The sequence below is a fragment of the Eubalaena glacialis genome, chromosome 5, assembly GCF_028564815.1.
Source record: "Eubalaena glacialis isolate mEubGla1 chromosome 5, mEubGla1.1.hap2.+ XY, whole genome shotgun sequence".
Classification (NCBI taxonomy): Eukaryota; Metazoa; Chordata; class Mammalia; order Artiodactyla; family Balaenidae; genus Eubalaena; species Eubalaena glacialis.
The window spans coordinates 22,711,717-22,738,359 of record NC_083720.1 but is presented as its reverse complement, the minus strand read 5'-3'; the positions used below and the strand labels follow the sequence as shown (position 1 = coordinate 22,738,359).

The following is a 26,643-nucleotide window of genomic DNA, read 5'->3' as shown; positions in this document are numbered from 1 at the left end:
ATTATATACTTTAATTATCAGGTCTATGCATGGTAAGGACTTTGAGATCAGGTTCATATTCTTGCTAATCTTGGTATCACTCACAAACACAGCCAAAGTGCCTTGGACATGCTAGGTATATAATAAATGTCAAAGTGAACTAAAATTAAGTGGAGAAACTACATTTTTATTTAGGAAAAAAAAACAGGCTGGCTTGGAATGAGATTTTACCTTTCAGGTACACTTTATATGTAGATAGATATATTCTGTAAACTTCTAAGTGAAAAAACTGTCAGTTATTAGACAGAGCTGGGTCTTCTTTTCCAGGGGAACTCCATGGTGATTTTGTAAATACATGCCTACATATCCACAGTGTACTGATAGAGAATAGGGGTTCTGTGGTCATACAGACATGGTTTTCAGTCTGGCTCCATCATTTTCTATATGTATGGCCTGAGGTTGGTACTTAACCTCTCTAAGCCTCAGTTTCCCCACATCATGGTGATAACTCACCACATGAGGTCACTGTGAGAACTAAATGATACAATACATAGAAAGCACTTAGCACAGAGCCTCACACATAGTGAATGTTCAATGAATGTTAATTTTATTATCTAAAATTGGCATTATCTAAAATGAATAGGAAAAATGTTATTTTGTAATTCTTCTTTAAGTTTGTATGGTATTAAAAAATACACATACAAATTAAATAAGCTCTTACTCATCACCCAAACCCCTAAGGCAATTCATTATTATTCTTCATTTATATTTTAAGGTACAATTAAATTTGAAGATATTAAGAGTTCTTTTATTATGAACCTTATTTGGAATAATAAAAGGAAGATTAACCTTACAAAAAAACTCTTCAAAATGTACAGTTTTTATTTGGTTCCTTGCCTGCTGTGTGAGCTTTCCCATCAATTAGACATCTGGAACATTTCCAGATAAAAGAGTTTGAAGATACTGAGACTTTTGTTCCCAGAAATAGATTTGACTCCCTGCCTAAGTTCCTGCTAAAAAAGCATAAAATCAAGATAATATAGCCTTTTTGGCAGAGAACTGGAAACTCAGAGCATAGTTAGATTTACACTACAGTTGCAAAGATGAGTGAATAAATTTTCCATCACTAGATACAATGGCTTTATTACATTTAATTAGAACTTCAAATGTTTATGTTCTGCCTGATCATTCTCCTTCAGTCAACAACAGTAAAGGACAAATAAACTGTCCAAAAGTAACTGGTATATTAGGACATTTTTGTTGTTGTTGTTTTGGGTTTTTTTGTTTGTTTTTGCCTGAAATAAATCATTTGTACCAAAAATTCTTATGTTTCCCAAAATATGTTCAAATGTTACAGTTAAAACTAACAAAGTGTTAACTCTTCTTTAATAACTAGTTGAAAAACTCATACAAAACACTAAAATAAATGCAAAAGGTATGTTAATTGGAAAATATTTTTAAATCCACTCAGTTGAAAAAACTTCTAGTTAGGAATAATGTTCTTTGTAATTTATATTCAACACAACATGGACTGGTCCCCTAGCAAATATCTAGGAAAGAAATCTGTGGGTCAGAGGCTGCTTTCTGAGGACTGGGCACTAGGAGGCATTCATTTTTGGAAAAGGAAGTAAGTCAGAACGATTCTGTTTCTTCAAGTCTACACGCGGTACTTCAGATACAAGCCGAAATCTGAACTAATACTCAGGAAGATATTTTCAAATCCCTGAAGGATTTGAAAGATATTCAAGATATCCGTAATGATGTCACTATCACTGTGACGCTAGTGAAGGGAAACAGCCAGCCCTGGGAATAGCGACCCACCTGCAAATTCATTCACTCATTCACTCGCTCATTCATTCATTCATCCACATGCATTGATCAACTGCCTACGCTGTGGCAGGCACTATGATAGATGCTGTAAAGACAGCTAGGACAAGATTCTTGTCCCCAAGGATATCAGAATCTAGGAAGAGGGAAAATAGAGGAAGATTTAAATTCTATGGGGATAACTGCTAAACAGACATATGGACCAAATTATATGGGAAAAAAAATCAGAAGATTTAGTAAATAACAACCATGATGAAGTCAGAGAAAGTTGTGTGCACATTGACACACACTCACATAAAATAAAATTTCAGCCAGGGATTAGAGAATAAGTAGGAGTTTGCTAGGTGGGGTATGTATAGATGTAACAGGAGGATGGAAAGGTAGTTGGGTCAAAAGAGCATCTTAGATAAAAGCATGGAGTTGTACAGGGGAGTGATGTGTTCAGAGTACATGAGCCAGAATTTTCTACAACTGAAAATGTAGCTAAGGTGGTAGCTAATGGTCTTACAAAGAAACTTAAATTTTTGAATTTAATTTTTTAGATTAAGGTAGTGGGGGGAGTCTCATGGTTACATTTTAAAGCAAGGAAACCGGAGGCCAGGATCCCAGGCTGCTGAAATAGTCTCAGGGAGACTCTGAGAGCCTAAATCACTGTGATGACAGCTGGAGTGGAGAAGGAGCTACAGAAACACGTCAATAGTCTTACTGACCGTTATCAGCTGAGCTTCTGCCTTGGAAGGGAAATTTTTCTGAGATGATTGACAAAACAAATAAGGCAGAGGCACTGTATGAAACTGCTGCATTAAGAACCTAGCGGAGGGACTTCCCTGGCAATCCAGTGGTTAAGACTTCGCCTTCCGATGCAGGGGGTGTGGGTTCGATCCCTGGTCGGGGAGTTACGATCCCACGTGCCTCGCAGCCAAAAAAACCAAAAAACATAAAACAGAAGCAATACTGTAACAAATTCAATAAAGACTTTAAAAATGGTCCACATCAAGGGACTTCCCTGGTGGCACAGTGGTTGGGAATCTGCCTGCCAATGCAGGGGTAACAGGTTCAAGCCCTGGTCCAGGAAGATCCCACATGCCGTGGAGCAACTAAGCCAGTGCGCCACAACTACTGAGCCTGCACTCTAGGGCCCGTGGGCCACAACTACTGAGCCTGCGCTCTAGGGCCCGTGAGCCACAACTACTGAGCCTGCGCTCTAGGGCCCGTGGGCCACAACTACTGAGCCTGCGCTCTAGGGCCCGTGGGCCACAACTACTGAGCCTGCGCTCTAGGGCCCGTGGGCCATAACTACTGAAGCCCGTGCTCCTAGAGCCCATGCTCCACAACAAGAGAAGCCACTGCAATGAGAAGCCCGCACACCACAACGAAGAGTAGCCCCCGCTCGCTGCTACTAGAGAAAGCCCGTGCACAGGAACAAAGACCCAACGCAACCAAAAATAAATGAATGAATAAATAAATAAATTTATTTTATAAAAAAATGGTCCACATCAAAAAAAACTTAAAAAAAAAAAGAAAGAAAGGAAAAGAACCTAGCATCATATTCTATCTGAAAGGGACATACAAATGAAATTATTATTTTTACATATATATTTTTTGGCTGTGTTAGGTCTTCGTTGCTGTGCGTGGGCTTTCTCTAGCTGCGATGAGCAGGGGCTACTCTTTGTTGTGGTGCGCGGGTTTCTCATTGCGGTGGCTTCTCTTGTTGCGGAGCACGGGCTCTAGGTGCGCAGGCTTCAGAAGTTGTGGCACGTGGGCTCAGTAGTTGCAGCACATGGGCCCTAGCACACATGGGCTTCAGTAGTTGCAGCTCGCGGGCTCTAGAGCGCAGGCTCAGTAGTTGTGGCGCACGAGCTCAGCTGCTCCACGGCATGTGGGATCTTCCCGGACCAGGGCTCGAACCCATGTCCCTTGTGTTGGCAGGTGTACTCCCAACCACTGCACCACCAGGGAAGTCCCTATTTTTTTCTTTCTGCCACCACTTTTTAGTTTTTAAAGATGATCACTGCAGTGGATGGTCTGGCTATTTAATCATGTTAACAGCCTAGGAGGATTGATCTGTGTCTTAGGCATTTCTACATCCCCGTGGCACCACCCGAATGCTTTGTTTGTGAATCAAAGGTCAGTTCATGACATATAAAAGTAATTCGCTTGTATCTGTCATCCATATATAAACACTTGAAGTCCTGGGAACACTTACTCTGCAGTAATCCAAAGTAGCAACATATTCATATGATCCTAGAGATAGCTCTGGCTTCTCATAGTGGTCCAGTCTTCTTCCGATGTGGTCCAGATGTTGGAAATAGAATGGTGGAACTAATAAAAAGAAAATAGGAAAGGAAATCTTTTATTTTTACAACACAGACAATTTAGTAAGTTCTCAAAATTTATTATGGGAAGAAAGGAGTATGAGAAAAAAATATTTTAGTATATTCTAAATATCCACTATTAAAAAGCATGTCTTAGAAAGAATAAGGGTTTTCTAAAATATCTTCTTGACCCTTCTGCAAGTTATCGATGACAAAGAATCATTAATGACTTGGATCTTTACAGAGAAAGAGCGGATAAAAGTACTGGCGTTTTAAAATTGTCACAACCAAAATTTAATTGTCTCTATTTAATTACCTCTTTTAAAAGGAATTTTGACCTTTTCTAACTATTTAACAATAAGCAGGTAATTGGTCCGGAATTTTCCTCAGAATATTAGAAACAGAAGTCTACACACACAGAGAAAAGAAAGACCGGTTTACTATCTTCTTATTTGGACCATATTATTAACAATAATGTTTATTATCCTTTAATTAAGAGATGTCTTCAGCCATGGGTAGTTTGCATGGTAATCTTTAACGTTTGGGCTTCAGAGTGGAAAGGATTACTGTATTTGGGAAAGACTACACCACTAAGATCTCAGCTGAGGAACTCTTAATTTGATTCAAATGTCTAAGAAGGTTAGATCTGGCAAAGCCCTGGAAGTCATCCAATAGCGTAGGAACACTTATGAGTCACACACCAAACACTTGGACAAATATGGCCTGGTATCTCTGTGAAAACGAACTCCTGTTGCCTTGAGATTAATACGGCTGGCTATTAAACCACTGACAATAGAAGTATTTAGAATAAGCAGTAATGCTCTGGTTTTAAGCGTTTCGTAAAGAACAACATTTTCATTTGTAAAACCACAGAAGTAATGACCTGTTTTAAAACCAATAACTCAGTATTCTTTATTTTCAGTTGTGAACTAACACAAGGGTTATAACAGGACTGTTTTCTTAGTTTTGCCTTAAGAAAATAATCACTAAGGCTTGATTTTTTTCTCTTTTCTTACCATATCATGGCCATTTCTTTTTAAACAAGTTTTATAAGATTCACATGTACATATGGCTCTCTGAATTTGGAAAATTCAATGTCTTGAAAAGATTATGGAAGTGGGAAACTGATCGTCTTGGCTGAGCTGAGAAAGCTATGGGGGCCTTAAACTGCTACTTTATTACATTTAGATGAGATGGAGGATGCTGCACTGGCTGTTCTAGGATGTATGGGTGGTACTTTCTACAGTTCCTATAATTTATTTTCACACATCTGCATGTAAGATGTGAAAAAATTTCCCCTTAAAATCAATTAATTTTAGGGGGAATCAAATCAAATCAATTTAATTTTAGCATTTAATATTATCTGCCATGTTTTATAAACCAGAATTCAAGTCCCCCCGTAAATCATGCACGGTCACATGACACTCGTCTTCCGGCGTGTCTTTTGGCCTCACATGCTTCCCACTGTGTAATCTCTGGACACTTTGAAGGGAAACAGAGTGGAGCCATGTGACCAAGCCCAGTGTGTTCTTTCTAACTCCAACAAACCTCTGTCTTCTTTAAACCTAAATGAAGAATGCAGGCACCTATGTCAATCTAAGGGAGTCTGGCTTCCTTGCAGGAACTAATATTGGAGGTTAATATGAATAGAAAATGAACATGGCAGCTTCCTAGGCGTGGATATCAAGGGAGGGGAATTTACTGTGTAGAAATACAGGAACTCTGTGTGGTTTTCCTCTACTAGGAAGTGGCGGGGCCTTTTAAGGCTCTGAGCTGCCACATTGGGTGTAAAGCCAGAGGGTCACACCAAATTGAAGATCCTAGATGCTCTAAGTGGACAGATGCTGGACAGATTTCTGATCACCTTGCTAAGAAGGTTGAAGGCTTGAGTGAAGACAGTGGAAATCTGGTGACCTTGGTGGAGGCGTTTATCAAAATGCTTAATGAGAGGCCTCTGCCGTCTCCTGACTTTTTTCCTCCAAAACTAAAGCCCCGGGAAGTGCACGGTCACAGGGTTCCTGAAATCCAGGTCCCAAGACTGTGTGGCAGCCAAGGATTTGGTTGCAGATTTCATCCAGGATGAGAGATGGAATAAGATCTTCCTTAGAAAGAAAAGTAAGGGCGGAGAACGAACAAGATCTGGTCTCACTAGTGTATCCAATTCGTACTGAGTAGGTGCCACAGGTGGAGCAAGGAAAGAGACCTCCCAAGAGGACCACAGCCCGGTCTTTGAGGTGAGGCTGGAAACTAATGAATCCACTCCACAGCAAGGCATTTTTAAAGGTCTTTGTGAGTAAGCCTCACCATGTCAGTCTCTGGCCCTGGGAGCTGGGCAAAGCCATGGGCTGTGATAAGGGGGCGCGTAAACAAGGAGACCAGCATTGCTCTCCCACCAGAGCACACACAGGAGCCAGGGGGCCGAGAACGCCGTGACACAGGCAGAAAACTGCCTGAGCTCCCTTGTCATCAAGGAGCAGCCAGCAGCCACAGGCTCCTGGGCAGAGTGCTGTACATTCCTCAGACCTAGTGCCCTGGAGGCGAGGATGTCTACAAAGATAAGGAACAGAGGAAAACACATAAAAGACTCATGCTCTCATAATCATCGCGTGGTTCTAGAAAAACTCTATAAATGTAAATGAATATGGGGATGTTCTCAGCCTGAGAATGTGCTTCATTTGACACCAAAGAATTAAAAAGAGAGACATGTTATAAATATAACGAATGTAAACACTTTTGGCAAGCTTGCAGTTTTTTTCAACATCTGTGAATTCATACCAGGATGAAATTGAAAATACAGTGAATCTGGGAAAGCCCTTCATAATAACGTTTTTTTTTTTCTTTTTTAAACAATCTGACATTCATATTGGAGGAAAAAATCTATATACGTGCTAAAGCCCTTAGCTATACCTGAGCTTTTCCTAAATACTGATGAACTCACATTCAAGAATAATTCAGAGGAATGGTGAAAGAGGGAACAATCTCTCAAGTTTATCATCTCTAAACGCAGATAAAAGACAGTTCTTCTGTGTAATTTCCCTGAAGGGAAGCCAACCAGAACACCCTCAGTTTAGGACATCCAAGCCCCTCCTACTCTCATATAAATGCGTGAGTCCCACAGGGAAGTTGCTATGTTTCTTATAAAACTCAAAAATAGGGAAGTCATCCCTGGTAGCGCAGTGGTTGAGAATCCGCCTGCCAATGCAGGGGACACGGGTTTGAGCCCTGGTCTGGGAGGATCCCACATGCCGCGGAGCAACTGGGCCCGTGAGCCACAACTACTGAGTCTGCGCATCTAGAGCTTGTGCTCCGCAACAAGAGAGGCCGCGATAGTGACAGGCCCGCGCACCGCAATGAAGAGTGGCCCCCGCTCGCCGCAACTAGAGAAAGCCCTAGCACAGAAACGAAGACCCAACACAGCCAAAAATAAATTAATTAATTAAAAAAAAAATAGGGAAGTCATTTAATTTCTCAATTCCTTTCCACAAAGCCTCAGTTGGAGGCAAAATGAAATTTTACCTCTTATGTTTACAGAAGATAAACCTCAGAGATTGTTCCCTGTCTCATCATTCCTTTGAGTTATTCTTGAGGGTGTTTAGGAAAAGCTCAGGTCTAACTAAGAGCCTTAACAGACATATATTTTTTTCCTAAGCTAAGAAGAATAATATGTTCCGTTTACTACAGAACTTTCCCTGAGGGCACGTGCTGGCGCCACTTACCGTCATTCACGCAGTTGCAAAATCCACACTGGTACCTCCTTCCTCCTTCAATGAACTGCATGAACGGGCACATGTAGGCTTTGCACCTGTTGCATCTGACTGGTCCAGTCTCCCCATGATTTACCAAGTAGAGGGGCGTCTACAGGAAGCAAGCACAAGTAAGAGACATGTGGGTATAGGATTTCTAGGTTATTCTAAATAACCAAGGTTATTTCAGAAGTCTTACGTATTAATTGTAATTTGAAAACTCTGGACTCATTAAGGAACTCAACTCTTAGTGTTCACCAGGGGAGTAAGGATGCCTCTTGGTACCTTGTGGAATTCAAGGCACTACCCAAACAAAAATTAATTTAAATGTACATGTAATTAATAAGCATATGTGTACATTTATGTATATGTGTATTCACCCACGTGTGTGAAGACAGAGAAAAAATACCATGATGGTAGTAATACTTAATAAAGCTTATGTTGGAAACGTCCTGGACACCGTGTATCACGTATTTTGCTAAGTTTGTTCATTAACTATAAATAAAGAAGGGGGAACTGGGTCTGATTTTTAAAGCTCTGGTTTGAAAGAAAAAAAAAAACAGAGCAGGACTTCCTTGGTGGTCCAGCAGTTAAAACTCTGTGCTTCCACTGCAGGGGGCGTGGGTTTGAACCCTGGTCAGGGAACTAAGATCCCACATGTCGCACAGAGCACCCAAAATATTTATAAATAAATAAACAAGCAAACAAACAAATAAAAGCTCTAGTTTGCATAGTGGTATGCCACTTAGCTAACTCCATCACAGTATATAAAATGTTTCTTCAAAAATGCAACTCTCTGAAGAAATATGCAATAATGTTCACTTATTTAGGCAAGGAGGCTGATTCTGCCTTTTCTGTTTCTTTAATCCCATGACAAAACGTCTCACGAAGTACTTTCAATGTGGCTGGTCATGCTTTGCCAGAACAACAAAAAAAAATATTTCAATTGCTTCTTCCTCACAAACATGCGTAGAAACCATTACACATCTTCTACAGCTTGAAAGTGAAAAAACTCAGCATTAGAAGTCTGCCTTGTTTCTCAACACTTCCAGCTTTCAGAATAAAACCACATAGATTCTTTTTTGCTTGTATAAATCTCCTTAAAGATAACATTTCTAGAAAAGCTTGACAATTACAGGGTTTGGCACATCAACCAAGTTTTTCTTTAAAGACAAAGATGTAAATAAAGCAGACTGCTGTTTCATGGAGACCTGAGGAGCAGGAGGAGGGTGGCGATGAAGTGGGGTCATAAGGCCATTTTCTGCCATTTTCTTGCGGGAAAAAAAAAGAAAAAAGAGAGAGAGATCTACTGTCTGTCCCTGCCCAGACGTTCAATGTGAAAACTAATCCACTGCTGAGGTTTCAGAAATGAGCTGTGAGATCTCAGAGTAGGAAAACACAGATAATAGAATACATAAAAGAATCAGGAAAAGGATAAAAAAAAAATACATTCAGAATCACTCCCTCTGCACTGCCCTCTCCCCCATCTCTTGCCTCAAGGAAGCCAGAAGATGGATTGGACTTTCTTATTTCTGGTCTCTTCTGATCTGTACGCACGGGCGTAGCTCTGGTGTCCCGTGGACAGGGTTGTGACAGGATTAAATGAGGAAGCCACGTGCAAGACAGACTACTAAGCCTGGCATAACTAACTGTTGTTATCACATCTGTGCTGAGCAGCCTTTCCGCCAAACCACTCAGCTCAGGAGAGAGTGTATATTTAATAGGACAGTTATAGTCTGATAAGTGTGAGATAGGCTTGAGTTTCTAAAGGCATTTATTTATATAAACTTTCAAATTAGCTACCTTGTTACTGTAAAATGTTACTGTAAAAAATGATCTAGAAGACAGGGAATCTACCTTGCTGGAGCTTTTGATAGTATCTGATGGTTACAAAAGTTGACAGGTACAGTAGATTTTAAAACCATTCTAGAAGTTTGATTTAAATACACATATGGGCTTCCCTGGTGGCGCAGTGGTTGAGAATCTGCCTGCCAATGCAGGGGACACGGGTTCGAGCCCTGGTCTGGGAAGATCCCACATGCCGTGGAGCAACTAGGCCCGTGAGCCACAATTACTGAGCCTGCGCGTCTGGAGCCTGGGCTCCTCAACAAGAGAGGCCGCGATAATGAGAGGCCCGCACACCGCGATGAAGAGTGGCCCCCACTTGCCGCAACTAGAGAAAGCCCTCGCACAGAAACGAAGACCCAACACAGCCATAAATAAATAAATAAATAATAAAATAAATACATATATATTCAAATATTGACATACACAATACTTTTTTTTATATAAATTTTTTGTTTGAAAAGCATAAAGTGATGAATGTGTATCTTCTTCAACTGGTAATAATAAATAATATGAGGGGACAAAAGGGAAGCAAAGAGAAAGATATAGGTACCGACAAGAGATTCTTAGGACAGTGAATGGAGAATCAGAATAAGAAGTGAAAGACAACAAAAAATGTAACGATAAGGTAGTTTTTTCTGGGTCAAAAATCCAGTCATCAGTCATGACTTTGGTTGCTGCTCTGTTCTACAGCTTCAACCTCGGAGCTGAGGAGGTGATTTCAAGAGAGTTAAACTAGGGTTAAAGCCTGCAATGTGCATAAACTCCAGCCAAGTTTACTTCTCTCATCCTTTTATTTTCAAAGAGTTCAAAGGCTATAATTAATTCCCTGAGACACTTTAGAAACAAAATCTGATGCAATTATTTGCTAGACAAAGCAGAGGTAATGGAAGGAAAATTAACCTTACTTTTACTGATATGATTTACTGAAAGACAGGCCCAGCCTAAAATTACTGTGAAATTGCCGGCAGCTACCACGTAAGCAGTCCAGTCCTGGCAGATTCAAACTTGCAGAACTGAAAATGAATGTCTAGTAACAAACTGGAGTCGAGTAATGACTGTATCGAGGCTGTAAAATACGCTTGCATTTTTTCTATTTTCACTCTTCTGGAAACTGGATGATGGATAGGTAAGGAAGGTCCTCAGACAATTGAGGTGACAGTAAAGAATGTTAAAAGCTTTTTAACTGTTTGCATTTTCTTTTTGGGCAACAGGACAAGGGTTTCCAAATTACACTGTCTTGTTTCATCTCTCTTAGGCTATGTTGAAGACCATCAGAGATTTTTCTTTGCTCTCTCCAGATGTCTGCTTATCTGCTCTACAGTAGCGTGCATGAGCTCATAAATAGCTAATCTCACTTTTCTTCTGAGTTCAACTTCAGTGTATACAGCTTTAAAAAAAAAAAAAATCACATTACTTTCTAAAAAGTTGCCTAAGTTCTTTTTTCTTCTTACCAAGGGCATTATATTATACTTACCTCAGAGCTATTTTCAGACTTTTCAATTTTGTTTATAAGTGTGTTTTAATCTTTTGGCCTCTGGTATATTCCTGCCTGCTCTTTCTTTTCTGTTCTTCTCTTAAATGGAAAAAGTAAAAGGATGGAGAGCCTTGCTGTAAAACCTTCATCTGGCTATTCTTGGCTCTGGTCCTGTGTGGCATGAGTTTATATAACATGTAAGTGATGGGGATGCTGGGGAAAGAAGAGGGAGGAGAATAATATTTGAACCTTTGGCTTGTATTTTTGGACTACCAGGGTTATGCCTAATACTTTATTGTTACTAATTTTAATTAAGATGCTTTAATTGAATAAAATGTATCTCTTTTTTGTGCATATGTAACACCATGGTCAATTCTGGAGAACAAGAAAGAACATAATTCATTGAGAAATTAGGTTCAGTGGTAAAACTTTTGGTTATTATTCCACGTAAAAGGAGTAGATAACTAAATGTATCAATCAACAACTCCTCGGCACTACTAATACAATTTTTAAAGTTTTCCTGTATTTACATATTACCAGTTTTCTAAGTATTACTGCCATTCTCTTTAACATCTGTGCATTTGGTGCTGGGTATGCTGTGTGCCTTGGTGGGGCATACAGTCCAGTGGGATAGAAAGACATTAAACAAACAAGCAGGCAAACATGCGATTAAAAGAGCAAGGCAGGAGTAGAAAGCATACTTGGGAAATCACCATTAATAAAAAGTACCGCTAAACCATTCACAGATTGTAATCCAAAACAAAAACAGAAATGAAGCACAACCTAGAAAGATCCAACATGAAGAATTCTGGTAAAGTTTATAGCCTCTGTATTTTTGTTTTGGCATCTCTATAACTAAGAAAAGTCTGAATACCCAAGTCTTGCTATATAGTCTTTGTCTTAGCAAAGTGATGAATAACAGAAGGCAGCTAAATATTACAAGCTGATTATACCAAATCTGGAAAGCTGAAGAAAATATGAAGGTGTTCTTATAGCACAGATCCACTAGGTGGCACTGTACAACTAAAAATTAAAACAAAACTATATAATTTCCTCAGTAGGTAATAAAATACTCAAGATAATTATGCTACCTTCATTTTATGTAACTATAATAACATTGACCTGAACTTACATCAGTTATTACCATCACAAAATGAAGAAACCTATACTTTTCTTGAAAAATCCTCTGATAATGGTTAAAAAATATTCTGGGTGAAACAAAATGTGATTAAACATGAAATACAGGCTATTTTAAGCATGAATTACATAGAAATTACAGACTGTGCCAAATTAACTGAAGATAATAGCCAAGAAAAACTTATTTTAAAAGTTTCTAATCCTCTTCCAACTTTTCCTTGTCTACATGTAGGAAAACGGACACAGTGATGGGATAGGCAGCCCCAAGCACAGCGGGCACAGTAGGCCACTGACGGCAGCCTGGGAGGCGAGGAAGCCAGCGCTCCTGCTGCCAGTGCCCACCCCCTGCTCTCTGCGTTCGCACTCGAGGTGCAAGATAACAAAGCAAAGACAAGGAGGCTTGCATCATGGTGCTCAGCAGTGCACTGTGATGGAGAAATGATTTTCTTCCTGTTGGAACATCAAATCACGGGCAACAGTGTGGCTGAGGGGAGAGAGAAGACAGAGTGGCCAAATCGGAGATTTCAGGAACACCCTGGCTTGGGAAGAAGGTATTCCTGCCCATCTCCAGGATATTCCTCGGTGAAAACCGTCCCCCTCTCCTCTTTCTTCTTCCATTGCTCCACTGCTCACCTCCTTATTTCTTCAGGACGAGAGTTCACCTAAGTTCTAACGCACGCACCCACATGCTCACTCTTTAACCACCTACTTTCCCCTGTCTTCTAACACTTGTTTACTGATTTTGAAAAAATACACATTTCCCATTTTCAATGTATACTTCTCTTCCTTTTTTTCCCTCTCCTTCTATTTCCTTCATTTGAAGTCTCCAGGAAAGTAATCAGTGTTCTGGGACTATACAGTTGTCCCCACATGACCAATATTCTACTTTACTAAGTGCCTGAAGGAAATATCTCAGCTAAATAATTACTAGTAATGGGAGAGACATTTGTGCCTACAGTGGTTCCTAAATCAGATCAGAAGATTTATAGCAAGAAGACCTGCCAAAATGTGACACGGTCCTCCAGCTTGATCAAGGATCATATTCAACATCAGATTATATTCCCCAGTAAATTTGATCTTTACAAGGGTAAATATATATCTCTAGCAGCAAAGGTTTTGTGTTGTCAAATGTGATTCTGGCACGCAGCTACTTCTTTGGGATTGGAGTGCTGCTTATTTTTTGGATCTGTCTCAAGAGAGGTCAGTTGGTAATTTGGATTAATCAGGGGGTATAAGGAGAAGCGTGAAAATGGTATGTGAAAAGATAATCCAGAACCTGTGATGAACAACTACCCCTTAAAAATGTTAAACATTCACACTGTTAGGCATGCTGGAAGACAAGCAGAGCTGGATTCCCAGAGGATTATGCCCAGCAGCTAAAATGAAAAGAGAGTCTGTATCAACTGCACTTATTAAAGATATTTCCATAGGAAAGAGAAATGAGAAGCAGCTTGTGTGTGTTTTCTATTTTTGGCTTCACCATATATGACATTCAGTCAGCCTACATGGGCAGAGAAAGTACAGGGCAGTAGCTGCTTACCGTACACACGTTTTCTCAACAGCAGTTCTATTTTGTTGGACTCTTTAAAATAACAGGTATGGCATGAAAGAATAATATTTTCTGAATGCCTTTTAAAAATCATGTTATGCAACCTTTAAAAAGAAACCAAGCCTGATAATAAAATACTCAATGTACTGTAATAATTATGAGAATTATTCAGACTTTTAAAACATGTTTTCAGTTGGCCCTAAAACTTGGCATTTTCATGTTTCCAGAAAATTAACCTCTTGCTAGTTTTGGTATTTGTGGCACTTGAGAGATTATTTTCAATTTTTTCCTCTTCAACAATACTGTTAAGTCTATTTATTTTTATTTTTTTAAAGTCTTTATTGAATTTGTTACAGTACTGCTTCTGTTTTTATGTTTTGGTTTTTTGGCTGTGAGGCATGTGGGATCTTAGCTCCCCGACCAGGAATCACACCCATACCCCCTGCATTGGAAGGTGAAGTCCTAACCACTGGACTGCCAAGGAAATCCCTGTTAAGTCTATTTATTCTTGTTATAACTATATCTAGAGCTTATATTGGATTTGAACACGTCTTTTATTTGGAAATTGGTCTTTTCTGGTTTGGGGGGTGGTGTTTTTTTTTGTTTTGGTCTATCCAGCATTGAAAAATCCTGGAAAATGTTACTGATTCAAATTTATAATATATGTAAGATCATAACTATCATCTGTATGATTTATATTCAATAGTTTAAAATGCTTTCATGTATATAAAATCTAATTGTGATGTTGAGATGCTAACAACCCTGGCAGTGGGAATTATCATCCATGCAGTTCAGAAGGGAATGGACACGTGAGGGGCAGTGACTTGTCCAATAAACTGCAGGGCTATAGCTTGAATCCCCATTCATTTTCTGTACGAAACATTCAGAAACTGCTTGCAGCTCGCTTCTGTAGAAAAAGCACATAGTTTCAGAGAAAGCTGCCATCACACACGGTCTGTGTCTTGAACCAAGCCCTTGGTGGTCCCTGGTACCCATGAAGTGTCTCCTGCTATTTCTCTCTCTCTTTCTCTACAGGAGCTATTTTATATCTTTTTAACTCCATTTTATCCTTCAAATAAGCTCTCCTCCCACCTCCCTCAGCAGGTAACTTTGCCGCCTTGCTCACAAAGAAAAACAGAAAACCTCAGAGAGGAACTCCCTTGACTTTTCCCCACGGATTTACCAGCACCTACCTAAGGTCTTCCTTTCTCCCTCCTGTTACAACAGAAGGGGTATCCCTCCCTCCTCCTGACTTGTTGTCAGTGACCTTGTCTAAACTGGGACCAAGTCTCAATCTGGCCCCTCAGGACTGGCTTAGGCATTTCAGCTGTGCGTTGCCATACGACCTTGTGCCCAACAGCACTCATCACAATGCTTTACTTTTCAGCATCACTGCTAAACTCTCAGACCCATGCCTCACATGTCTAACATTTGTTTTATTGCGTGTCTCCTATAGCACAATACCTGAGAGGGTGGGCAGTGATAGTTTTTGAATGAACAAACAAAATATACACCAGGTACCCACAAATATACTACCATGACTACCTGGGGCAGTTCATGATAGGTGCTAAGCAAAAGGCACAGACAAAAGAAGAAATCACTTGTGGCGGGGGGGTGGGGGGTGCTGGGCATGGGGGAGTGGTCAATAAAGCATTCTTTCAAGGTGGGTAGTTACGCGGAGATACATCTCCACTGACTGACAGAGAGGGAATAGTGAGAACAGCACCACTCAGGAAGAAAAGCCTGAGCTTGGCGTCTGTTGGTGGTTAGCATGCAAGCAGCCTAGTCCAGCTGAGAAGAAGGAAGATAAAGAGGAAGGATGGAGTGATTTTATGGAGAGTTGTCAAAGCCAGGTAGAGCAGTATGTCCTCACTGGCCAGGTTTCTCCCTCTCTCTCTCTCTCATCTCAAATCAGTTGTTGCTGCATAGTAACAATTGTGACAGAACATAGTTAAGAGATTTCACCATTCATGAAACAAAAACCATGTCTTTGGAAGAATGGTTGGTATAGGTTTTGAAACCTGCCTATCAATTAGTAAATTCTATCATATGTTTTACAATTACCATGAGGGAACTTTAGAATTTCTGTTTGTTTCATCATCCCCTGTATGTTATTCAATTCCTAAAAACTCTTTTAAAAATAAACTCAAAAGATGTTTGAATATTAGATCTAATTTTTAAGGTAAATTTGTAACTATAAAAAAATTCACTCCTTAACAGCTTAGGTAAACCTCAGTTTCACCACTGATCCCCAGGGCCTGTATTTCAGAGTATATGCTCAATAAATATTTATTGAATAGATGATAAGAAAAGGAGGGAGGGAGGGAGGGGAAAAGGAAAAACTGAAGTCTGAATGAAAAAAAAATGAAGGAAGAAGGAAAATACAGAAGTCGCGTTTGGACATGAGGATATTTGCCAGTTCTTTTATCACAGAAGATTAGGTGTGGGTGTGAAAAACCTTAATATGTTAAGTTCATCCCAATATATGCACAAATAACTACACTGGGAGACTCTTCTCTTGTAATGGCCAATAGCGTCTTAAAGCAAGCACAGCTGTGACCTTTCTCCCCAGGCCCTCTAATGCCAGGGGGACTTTTTAGTGGGAAGGTCAAATTGGACCATATGCTGAAGTCTATGAAACGGCTGCTCCTGGTGACGGGGCATCCAGAGTTTCGAAAGGGAAAATAAATATCAGTGCAGTTCGGAGAGCACCATAATATCAGTTTTCCTGAATGGAAGTCATAGTTCATGACTAAATTATAAACCGTGAGAAATGATACTTAACCAAAAACTGCTCTGTTTGGATTGGGTTATGCTGATGCAGTCTTTCAAGTTACGGGTATATTTGCAAAGATCAGCATCATTTTTCTTCCTGGAACACATGTTGGCAATTTGAGTAAGACATTCCCTCTCAAGGAGCTATGATATTCAGGAATTCTATAGCTGGGAGACATTTTCCCACATTTCTTTTAAACTTTGACCTATTATAGTTTATCTTTGGTCCCTAAGGAAGAATTACATTTTGTTGTCTAATTATAGGCCACTTGCAGAAGCCATGTTTAATTGCTTCAATTGCTATAAGAACGCACAATGTTCCACAGACGATGAAAATATATTGTAGACTTAAAAACCCTATGAATCAAGTTTGTTTCTTCCATGAAGAAACAAGAAAAAGATTGGCAGTTTTTTGTTCCTCAAAGGAAAGTTGTAAAATACTCCACTTTAAAGATGAAAGTGTTAAAAATAATAAGCCTAGAGGCAAACTTCCTTTGTCTCTCTGACAGAATTACAAGTCAGCCAACGTCTTCCCTCCATTTATCTCACTTCTTTCTGGCCATGAAAACACCTTCAAAATGTTCCCCCCTATGCATGAGTCAAGTCTATTATTTAAATGACACCCTCTCAATCAGGCATACCTGTCTAACCTATTCAATCAGAAACCTGCACTCTAGCCCCTCCCACGGGCAGTTCTCATCCCCCAATCTGCTCTACTTTTTCCTTCCTCCATTTGTTCAATAATTTTCTTATTATCAGGTTCATTGTCTTGCCTCTTTCTGTTAAAATGTGAGCTCGATGAGGGCAGAGATCTTTGTCTGTTTTGTTCACTGACATATCCCAGGACCAAGAAGAGTACCTGGCACATATTGGGTAAAGAGTAAATGTTTGTTGAATTCAATACCTGTTGAATAGCATAGAAAGAAATAAATCCACGCACCTACGGCCAATTAATCTATGACAAAGGAGGCAAGAATATACAATGGAGAAAAGACAGTCTCTTCGATAAGTGGTGCTGGGAAAACTGCACAGGTACATGGAGAAGAATGAAATTAGAACATTCTCTAACACCATATACAAAAATAAACTAAAAATGGATGAGAAACTTAAATGTAAGACCTGATACTATAAAACTCCTAGCGGAAAACACAGGCAGAACACTCTTTGACATAAATCACAGCAGTATTTTTTTGGATCCGTCTCCTAGAGTAATGGAAATAAAAACAAAAATAAACAAATGGGACCTAATTAAACTTAAAAGCTTTTGCACAGCAAAGGAAACCATAAAGAAAACAAAAAGACAACATACAGAATGGGAGAAAACATTTGCAAATGATATGACCGACAAGGGATTAATCTCCAAAATATATAAACAGCTCATACAGCTCAATATCAAAAAACCCAAACAACCCAATCAAAAAATGGGCAGAAGATCTAAATAGAGATTTCTCCAAAGAAGACATACAGATGGCCAAGAGGCACATGAAAAGATGCTCAACATCACTAATTATTAGAGAAATGCAAATCAAAACTACAATGTAATATCACCTCACACCAGTCAGAATGGCCATCATCAAAAAGTCTACAAATAATAAATGCTGGAGAGGGTGTGGAGAGAAGGGAACCCTCCTACACTGTTGGTGGGAATATAAGTTGGTACAGCAACTATAGAGAACAGTATGGAGGTTCCTTAAAAAACTAAAAATTGGGCTACCATATGATCCTGCATTCCCACTCCTGGGCACATATCCGGACAAAACTCTATTTCGAAAAAATACTTGCACCCCAATGTTCACAGCAGCACTATTTACAATAGCCAAGACATGGAAGCAACCTAAAAGTCCATCAACAGATGAATGGATAAAGAAGATGTGGTATATTTATACAATGGAATATTAGCCATAAAAAATGAATGAAATAATGCCATTTGCATTATAAATATGAGCTAATAAATTTTCTATCCTTTTCCATTATTTCATGGATTGTCATACTAAGTGAAGTAAGCCAGACACAGAAAGACAAATATCATATGATACCACTTATATGTGAAATCTAGGAAAAAATGACACGATCAGCTTATATACAAAACAGAAATAGAGCCATAGACATAGAAAAGAAACTTATGTTTACCAAGGGGGAAAGGGTGGGAGGGATAAATTAGGAGTTTGGGACTAACACACATACACTACTATATATAAAACAGATAACCAATAAGGACCTACTGTTTAGCACAAGGAACTATACTCAATATTTTGTAATAACCTGTAAGGGAAAGGAATCTGAAAAAAAAAAAATATATATATATATATATGTGTGTATGTATAACTGAATCACTTTGCTGTACACCTCAAATTAACACTACATTGTAAATCAACTATACTTCAATAAAAAAGGAAAAAAAAATTCTTGTTGAAATAGAATAAGTAAATTAGCAATCCTTCATAAAAATGGACACTGCTCATCATATCACAAAACAATGTATTATTGCCCAGATTATGTTGTACAAAACAATTGAAAAATTCCTAAAAATTCATGTGATTATACAATTATAAAACTGATTCTGTAAATAAGGATATCAGAAAAGTCAAATTACTATTTCCCTTTTCAGAGTTGACACCTACAGAAGCTACACATTTATCCAAGCATATCCAAGCTTTTTATATGAATTGCTTTTAGAGTGGGAAAAAATACAGGACTCTAAGATTCATGCAGTCCGATGTGCTATCAATGCCACCATCCCCGGTGGGCAGCCCCATGCACTGGCCAGGCCACTTCCAAGTAATGCAGCAAATCATCTTTTGTGAGTTAATTTGATCTGGGCAAATAGACAAAAGCCATTTGGAGGTAAGACTTGAAAATAGGGTTTTAAAAAAAGTTGAGAAGAAATTTTTAATTTAAAAAATGTGTGTGACCAATTTGAAAGCATCTAGAGAAATAAACACATTTATATATTTATTATATATCAATAATGAGCTAGAAGGAGAGGAAAGATGACTTTTTAATTTATCAAATAAATAATAAAAATTGATAAATATGAGCTAATAAATTTTCTATCCTTTTTCTATAGGAAAAGGAGAAATGCAGACAAAACTGATGTTTGAAGTACTTAGATAAAAGAGTTTTTCAAAAATTTTTAAACTGTGGAGGAGAAGAGAGTATGGAATATAGTAAACAAAAAGAAACTTAAATCTCATTCTCATGTTAAAGACTATGATATACATCAATTTACCTTGGTAGTTCAGTTCTGGATTAAGAAGAGTGAACTTGGGACTTCCCTGGTGGCGCAGTGGTTAAGAATCTGCCTGCCAATGCAGGGGACACGGGTTTGAGCCCTGGTCCGGGAAGATCCCACATGCCGCGGAGCAACTAAGCCCGTGCACCACAACTACTGAGCCTGTGCTCTAGAGCCCGCGAGCCACAACTACTGAAGACCACATGCCACAACTACTGAAGCCCACGCACCTAGAGCCCGTGCTCCGCAACGAGAAGCCACTGCAATGAGAAGCCCATGCACTTCAACGAAGAGTAGCCCCCGTTCGCCACAACTAGAGAAAGCCCGCACGCAGCAACGAAGGCCCAACGCAGCCAAAAATTAATTAATTAATTATTTTTAAAAAAAGAGTGAACTTTGTGGTGGATGAGTTCCATGATATCTACATACACTAGAGCTTATCATTATGGCTCTTCTGTTTTACCTGTATTTTGCAGACGTATTGTTCAAGAAAGTCAAAGATGCTCTTATTTTCCCAAATAATAACATTTTAAAGATTTTAATCCTTTTTTTTAAACATGTATGTCCATATATCCTCCCCCTCTCTCTCATAAATACACACACATACACACACAGAGTATATCTTCACTTTATAGTGAGACGATATGGAAAGAAACAAATACTGGATGGGAGAATAAAGTGAAACCTAAGCTAAACGTATGAAGAATTTTACTGTCCAGGAAATTCTTTAAGCAACTATTATCCTAGTCAGCACAACTTGGCTCCTGGATTGTCAGTTCCTTTTTAAGTTACCTTGGAACTTGTTCAGTAGCAAATGCAGCATTTTTACATAAAGCACATGCTCAATAAGTGTTTCAGCATAGACCTCTATGTGAAAATCTCATCAAATTACTTGGCCTCAAAAGTCTAATTTACTTCCAAATACAAATGATATTGTGGAATGAAACTATCATGTTAAATATTTATTTAGCACAAAGGTTTTCCAGGAACTGTTTCAGGTCTTGGGAATAAAATAGTAAGGAAAAATTACAGGTGGTCCTTACCCTCATAGAACCTAGCGGGAGAAAGACAGGAATCAAATACACAAATACAAAATTGCAAACGGTGATACATAGTATTAGGAGAGCTCCAGGGAGTATAATGTGGGGTATCCTGGAAAGCTATCCGGAGGAGGTGACCTTGAACTGAAATCTAAAAGGTGAATAGTAATTAACTAGGCTAAAAGGACAGGATAGTGTGTGGGAGATGGAGAGAAAATTATTCCAGCAAATGCCCATGAAGCACCTTATGAAAAAACAAAAGCTATAGAAATGTTTATATAACGGTGGGTGTTTATCATTTGAATAGTAAAAACAGAAAATAGTGATGTAATATCAGATGACAGAGACCATGCAACATTATTTAAGAAACGTAAATGAGTAGCTCTTTCCTTTTATATGAATATAAATTGTGGCATCCACATCAGTTCCCTCCTTCTTATGTAAGATACGTAGCTAGAATCACTGAAGGGGTACGATAATATCCCTCTTAGATGTATACACTTCAGGTAAATTTAAATTACTGTAGTTTTCATACTTCTCTTCCTTGCACATAGTAGAAACTCCAAATCAATGATTGTTGGATTAAATTAAATTTTCCAAAGGGGAATTTATATGGTACAGCAAATAATCATAACTAATGATAAATATATCATTTCTCATACCAGTTTATTTTATTTTTAAACAACTAAGAGTTAAGTGGTGCTATAATTTTATGAGAGAAATGAGGTTCAAAAAAGTTAAGTAAAAATTTTCAAGGTCACACTGCTAGAAGTGGTAGAGTCAATTTGTGCACCCAACTTCAATTGACGCTCAAATTCCTGCCTGCACCACCTTACCCACACGACGTTCAATTCCTGACAAAGAATTGGTCCCCAAATCACTTGTGCATCAGACAAACTTGGGTGCTATTTTCAAACATTTCATGAAACAATTTCAAATTACAGGTTTGCATAGGGCTTTCTCTTCCTTCCATCCTTAAAAATATGACTTTATTTTTTTTTAGCCTTTTATTCAGGGAAACTTGTGGCTTAGGAAACTTTCAAATAAAAATCTTTAAAATTTTGACTTTCGTATACTTGAGCACTGAGGAGACACATCAACTGCAGAAATTTTAAGTTCTTTTATTACCTAAATATCCATAAAATGTGACTGAAGTTAGTAATAACGAAGCAGTGTAGAAATAGTGTATTTCACTGATTCTAAAATCTCATCAAAGCTTCCAACTCAACATGACACAATGCTAAGAAGTCATTGTTAGGAAGATACAGTTCTCTTTTAGAAATGTTAAAATGTGAAGAAAATGTGAGAAAATGTGGGCCTTAGAATTGATGAAAATGATAGTGAGAGGCTCTAAAATTACTTCCTCTCCTGTGGTGGCTCCTCACGGATGCCCAGCATTCTACATCCAGGGAGCCTGGTCTTCTCGGCTCCTATGTGATGTATGCTGTATACTCAATTGCCAGGCATTGAAGGTCATAAAACCCACACCTGGATTCACTGAAAGTTAAACCAAGGAAGAATGCTTTCTTTTTCATTCTTGTTTCTCCTGATGTTACTCTCCATTTAATTAAAAAAATAAATAAATAAATAGTTACGTGAATAATTCTGTGATTAAAAACATAAGTTTGGTATATTTAAACTTCTAAATTGTACCTTAAAATAGAATTCTAACAACCTTTGCCCTGACAAATGTGACTCTCCCTGTATGCCTGCTATAACACCACTCTAAAAAGGGATTACATTCTGTTCTTCAGCTGCCTAGCTTTTTCATAGTACTTTTTCATAGCACTATACAAACAGTGGCCAAAATCCTTAAGGGATAAGATTTAGTTTCTAAAGTAACTTTATACATTAAGTATTTTAAGTGTTATATTCGTAATTCTATTTCTACACGAGTACATAGATTTTATTTTTCCAAGTTTTTATATTAATACTTTTAAAATACTGCATTAAAGCAAACAATTTAAGACTACAATGCACATATTAAAAAATAGATTCAGGTTTTTGAAGCTTTCATTTTAAAATAATTTAAGATACAAGTCTTCTTTAAGTTCTTCAAAGGACACAATATTATGCAGTAATCAGTTTCACTTCAGAGCAGATTTATCACTAAATCTAGCTAAATTGGGGCTATATATAAAAATGCATAGTCTCACAATCTTCATGTGCTTTTTAAGGTGAATAATATACTACAGATTTCTTATACTAAAAGCATAATATAAATGAAACCCCTTTGGGTTGGGTTGCACAACATATTCACATATACTTCTAATAAAACATAGGATGTGTGACAAATACATGGTAATCCACGCTGAAAGTCCAATAAAGAGTAGAAAAGTAAAGTAGACACTAGTAGCCTTCTAGATTTATAGAACATCGGAGCCAGGCTTCTCCCTCTTGGGAATGGCAGCCCAAGGTCACAATACAAGGCACAGCGGAGTCCTACAGTCATTTCCTGGCTCCTGACCCAGTAGGTGTTCCACCTATCGGTTACTATCTATGGTGCTTTGGAGAAAGTAGTCAATTTTTATTGGTTTCTGAAATATCTTTATATGATCAACAATTCTTCCTACTTGTTTAGCTGTTCTGCTCTATAATGAAATATAACCTCTCTCATTAATGTGATAGAATATCTATGATCTCTCAAATGATTTTTTTCTTTATCCACAGAGTTTGTCAGAAGCCTAAAATACCTAGAAATCAACCACTGTTCTGTAGTTTGATTTGTCTTTTAAATGTCATGTCTACCCAATCCTCAGAAGAGTGCATTTACTCACCTAGGACCTCTACTGTATGCCCAGCCCACTGCCAGATTCTGGATGGTCTTTGCCTTCAAGGAGTACTAAGCAGCAGCTTGAAGTCAAAGGACTTCAAGAAAAGATGTCTAAGATGGACATGTCAAGATAACTCACAAGCTTGCAGAAACAGGAGGCCCATTGCTAAAACAATTACCAGCAAGAAAAAGGAATGCTATTTTATGTGTTTAACCAAATAAAACCTCAACAAGACAGATGTTGCTGAAAGAACTTGGAATTTGGAAACTCGAGTTCCAGCAGCATTACTTATTAGCTGTGTGACTTTCAATTCCCCAGAACCTGTAGAACTTCTATATCTATAAAACTCGGATAACACCCATTTCACAAGCTACCTTCCTTTAAAAAAGTTGACACACAAACAAAATACTACAGTGAGGCAGAATTTTTTTCCTTTGATGCATTAAACAGCAGTGGAAACTCTGCCTAAACTCTGCCAACTCATGCCAGCAAGATTGGCTAAGTCAAGTGCATGACAAAGCAACGTTTTCTGCAGGTGATGGATGTGGACGTAATGTGTTGGTGTTTAGTGTATTCTCTTACAGTCTTTTCCCTTTTTGTTAACCTCATTTGTCAGTTCATTGACATCCATCCCTTTTTCTTTCCAATGGCATCTTCTTCATACCTACCAAATCTATCAGAATATGAATAATCATGAAGAAAAATAATTTAAACAGTATTTAATAACAGTACAAACTTCTTTATTCATTAAGTCATAACTAACGTAAAATTTCCCTGAACCTAAACTCCAAAGAATGAGATTATTTCCATTACAGCCTTTTTCACACTGTACAAAAATTAGCTCTGTCCCAGCAGATTTTCTATACGTTCTAGACAAGAATAACTGGTCTTGTTTTTCCCCATGTTCCTAAAGTCCAGCTCAGTTCCTATAAAGTAAGTAGGGGATTATAAATCAAGTGAAGTTTAAAGTCTTGGATAAAAATTTATCTGATTAAACTAATTCAATAAGAAAGGAAATTACTTTGACTCTTATATCCGTTTATAATCTAAAAAAAAATACACAGATATTCCTGAATCTATTCACAGATGGAGTAAAAGCTTCTGCCATCTGGTTTATAGGTGAAATTATTTAATTTCATGTATAATTAGATGATGTATGCACTTGCCCAAAATCTAAAGATTTCCTATTTTAAAGAAAATGCAAAATTAAGTATAATCTTCAATCCTTTGTGCTGGAAATCTATACCATTTCTACCTCAGTCTTAAAATACGACATCAAAAATAAAATCACAGGTTACTAAGCAAAAGAGCTTACAAGATAACTGATTACTTTTGCTGAATAAATACCTCATAGTTAATTATATTAAATATGGCAATGGGTTTCACATAAAACACATACCAAAAAAAGTTAAAATTTATGGTAAGGAATATGAAATATTAAACAAAGATGACACAGATATGCCCTTGGAAATAGCATACATCTCCAAAGCAAACGCTCACAGGGAACATTCTCAGATGGTAACTGCCTGGGTTAGGTTTATTTTTATAGTCCGTTGCTAACACCATGACACGCTTTAAAGGTTCTGTCAAACAACAGAACTGACTTAAAAAAAAAAAAAAAACACACAAAACTGTACTAAATAAATCCTTTTGATCAATGCCATATCAGGATATCTTGAAGGATATCTTTTTTTAAATTGCAGTAATGATGGCAATATTAGTCAGATAAGGAATAAAATCCTTATCTGGATTTTCCTTATAGGAAAGTTTTACTATACCTAAAAATAAGCAAGCCATTTATTCTAGAGGAAAATAAATTAAAATGCTACTCACAGGGAGAATAGCAGTATTCATGTAATTCATTTACCTTCAAGAAACATACTTTAAAACTTATTTCCTTGATTATAGGTTATAAATATCAAAAATCAGCATGCCCCTTCTTTTCTATTATTAGCTCTAATTGTTTAGCTTCGGGCTCGAACAATTAAATAAATGACAATGCCATTTATGGATATGTGGAAGCATGAACAGGCTTAGGGTGTAGAGAGCAGAAATTCACTTTTGAGCGTGTTAAGTTTGAGGGGTCTATGAGTTACCCAAGGAGAGATTTCAGAAAGGCATTTGGATATGTGAATGCGGGGTTACAGATACAGGAATGAACGAGTAAGGGAGCGGCAGCATAGTGATTTAGAGTCAGGGGCTCGGGTTCTGACTGCCTGGCTTGGAATCCTAGCTCTGCTACTTAGCAGCCGTTGGCCTTAATGAGTTACCTAACTCTGTGCCTGTTTCCTTGTATCTAAAATGGAACAACAAATAGGTTTATGGGCTTCCCTGGTGGCGCAGTGGTTGAGAATCTGCCTGCCAATGCAGGGGACACGGGTTCGAGCCCTGGTCTGGGAGGATCCCACATGCCGCGGAGCAACTGGGCCCGTGAGCCACAATTACTGAGCCTGCGCGTCTGGAGCCTGTGCTCCGCAACAAGAGAGGCCGCGACAGTGAGAGGCCCGCGCACCGCGATGAAGAGTGGCCCCCACTTGCCGCAACTAGAGAAAGCCCTCGCACAGAAACGAAGACCCAACACAGCCATAAATAAATAAATTTAAAAAAAAAAAAAAAGAGTGGGGTAAAAGATATAACAATTGAATGCAATGGGCAAATCTTGATTGGGTTTAAAAAAAAATAGGTTTATGTGAGGATGAAATAAATAAACATACATTTAAAAACTTATAATTGTGCTCAACGAGTACTCTATAAGTTTTGACTATTATTATTCTCTCTAGCTACTCTAGTAGCTGTTATAGATGATACTTAGTCCTTGGGGGGACAGGGAGTATGTGAGAGAAAAGAGGAGACCCCCAAGCCCAAGCCTTAATGAACCCCAATATTAGATGTCAGGAAGGCAACAAAGGGAACTAAAATGTTCCCTGCTTGTGAAGCAGGAAAAAATACA

The 26,643-nt window shown here is 38.3% G+C and overlaps 1 protein-coding gene and 1 long non-coding RNA gene across 6 annotated transcripts in view; one reads left to right on the top strand and one right to left on the bottom strand.

The window, feature by feature from the left end:
- Positions 1-12,672, top strand: part of LOC133092592 (uncharacterized) — a 45,234-nt gene extending 32,562 nt beyond the window's left edge. The window contains exon 4 of the long non-coding RNA XR_009701086.1: positions 12,556-12,672. This is a non-coding gene — a long non-coding RNA (uncharacterized LOC133092592). The remainder of the gene's footprint in view (positions 1-12,555) is intronic.
- Positions 1-26,643, bottom strand: part of SEC24D (SEC24 homolog D, COPII coat complex component) — a 111,119-nt gene that overhangs the window by 37,114 nt on the left and 47,362 nt on the right. For all 5 annotated transcript variants that reach the window (XM_061192032.1, XM_061192031.1, XM_061192035.1 and 2 more), the window contains exons 9-10: positions 7,838-7,976; positions 4,013-4,128 (exon numbers count right to left, since the gene is read on the bottom strand). In XM_061192032.1, the coding sequence (XP_061048015.1) occupies positions 4,013-4,128; positions 7,838-7,976 (255 nt within the window). The remainder of the gene's footprint in view (positions 1-4,012; positions 4,129-7,837; positions 7,977-26,643) is intronic.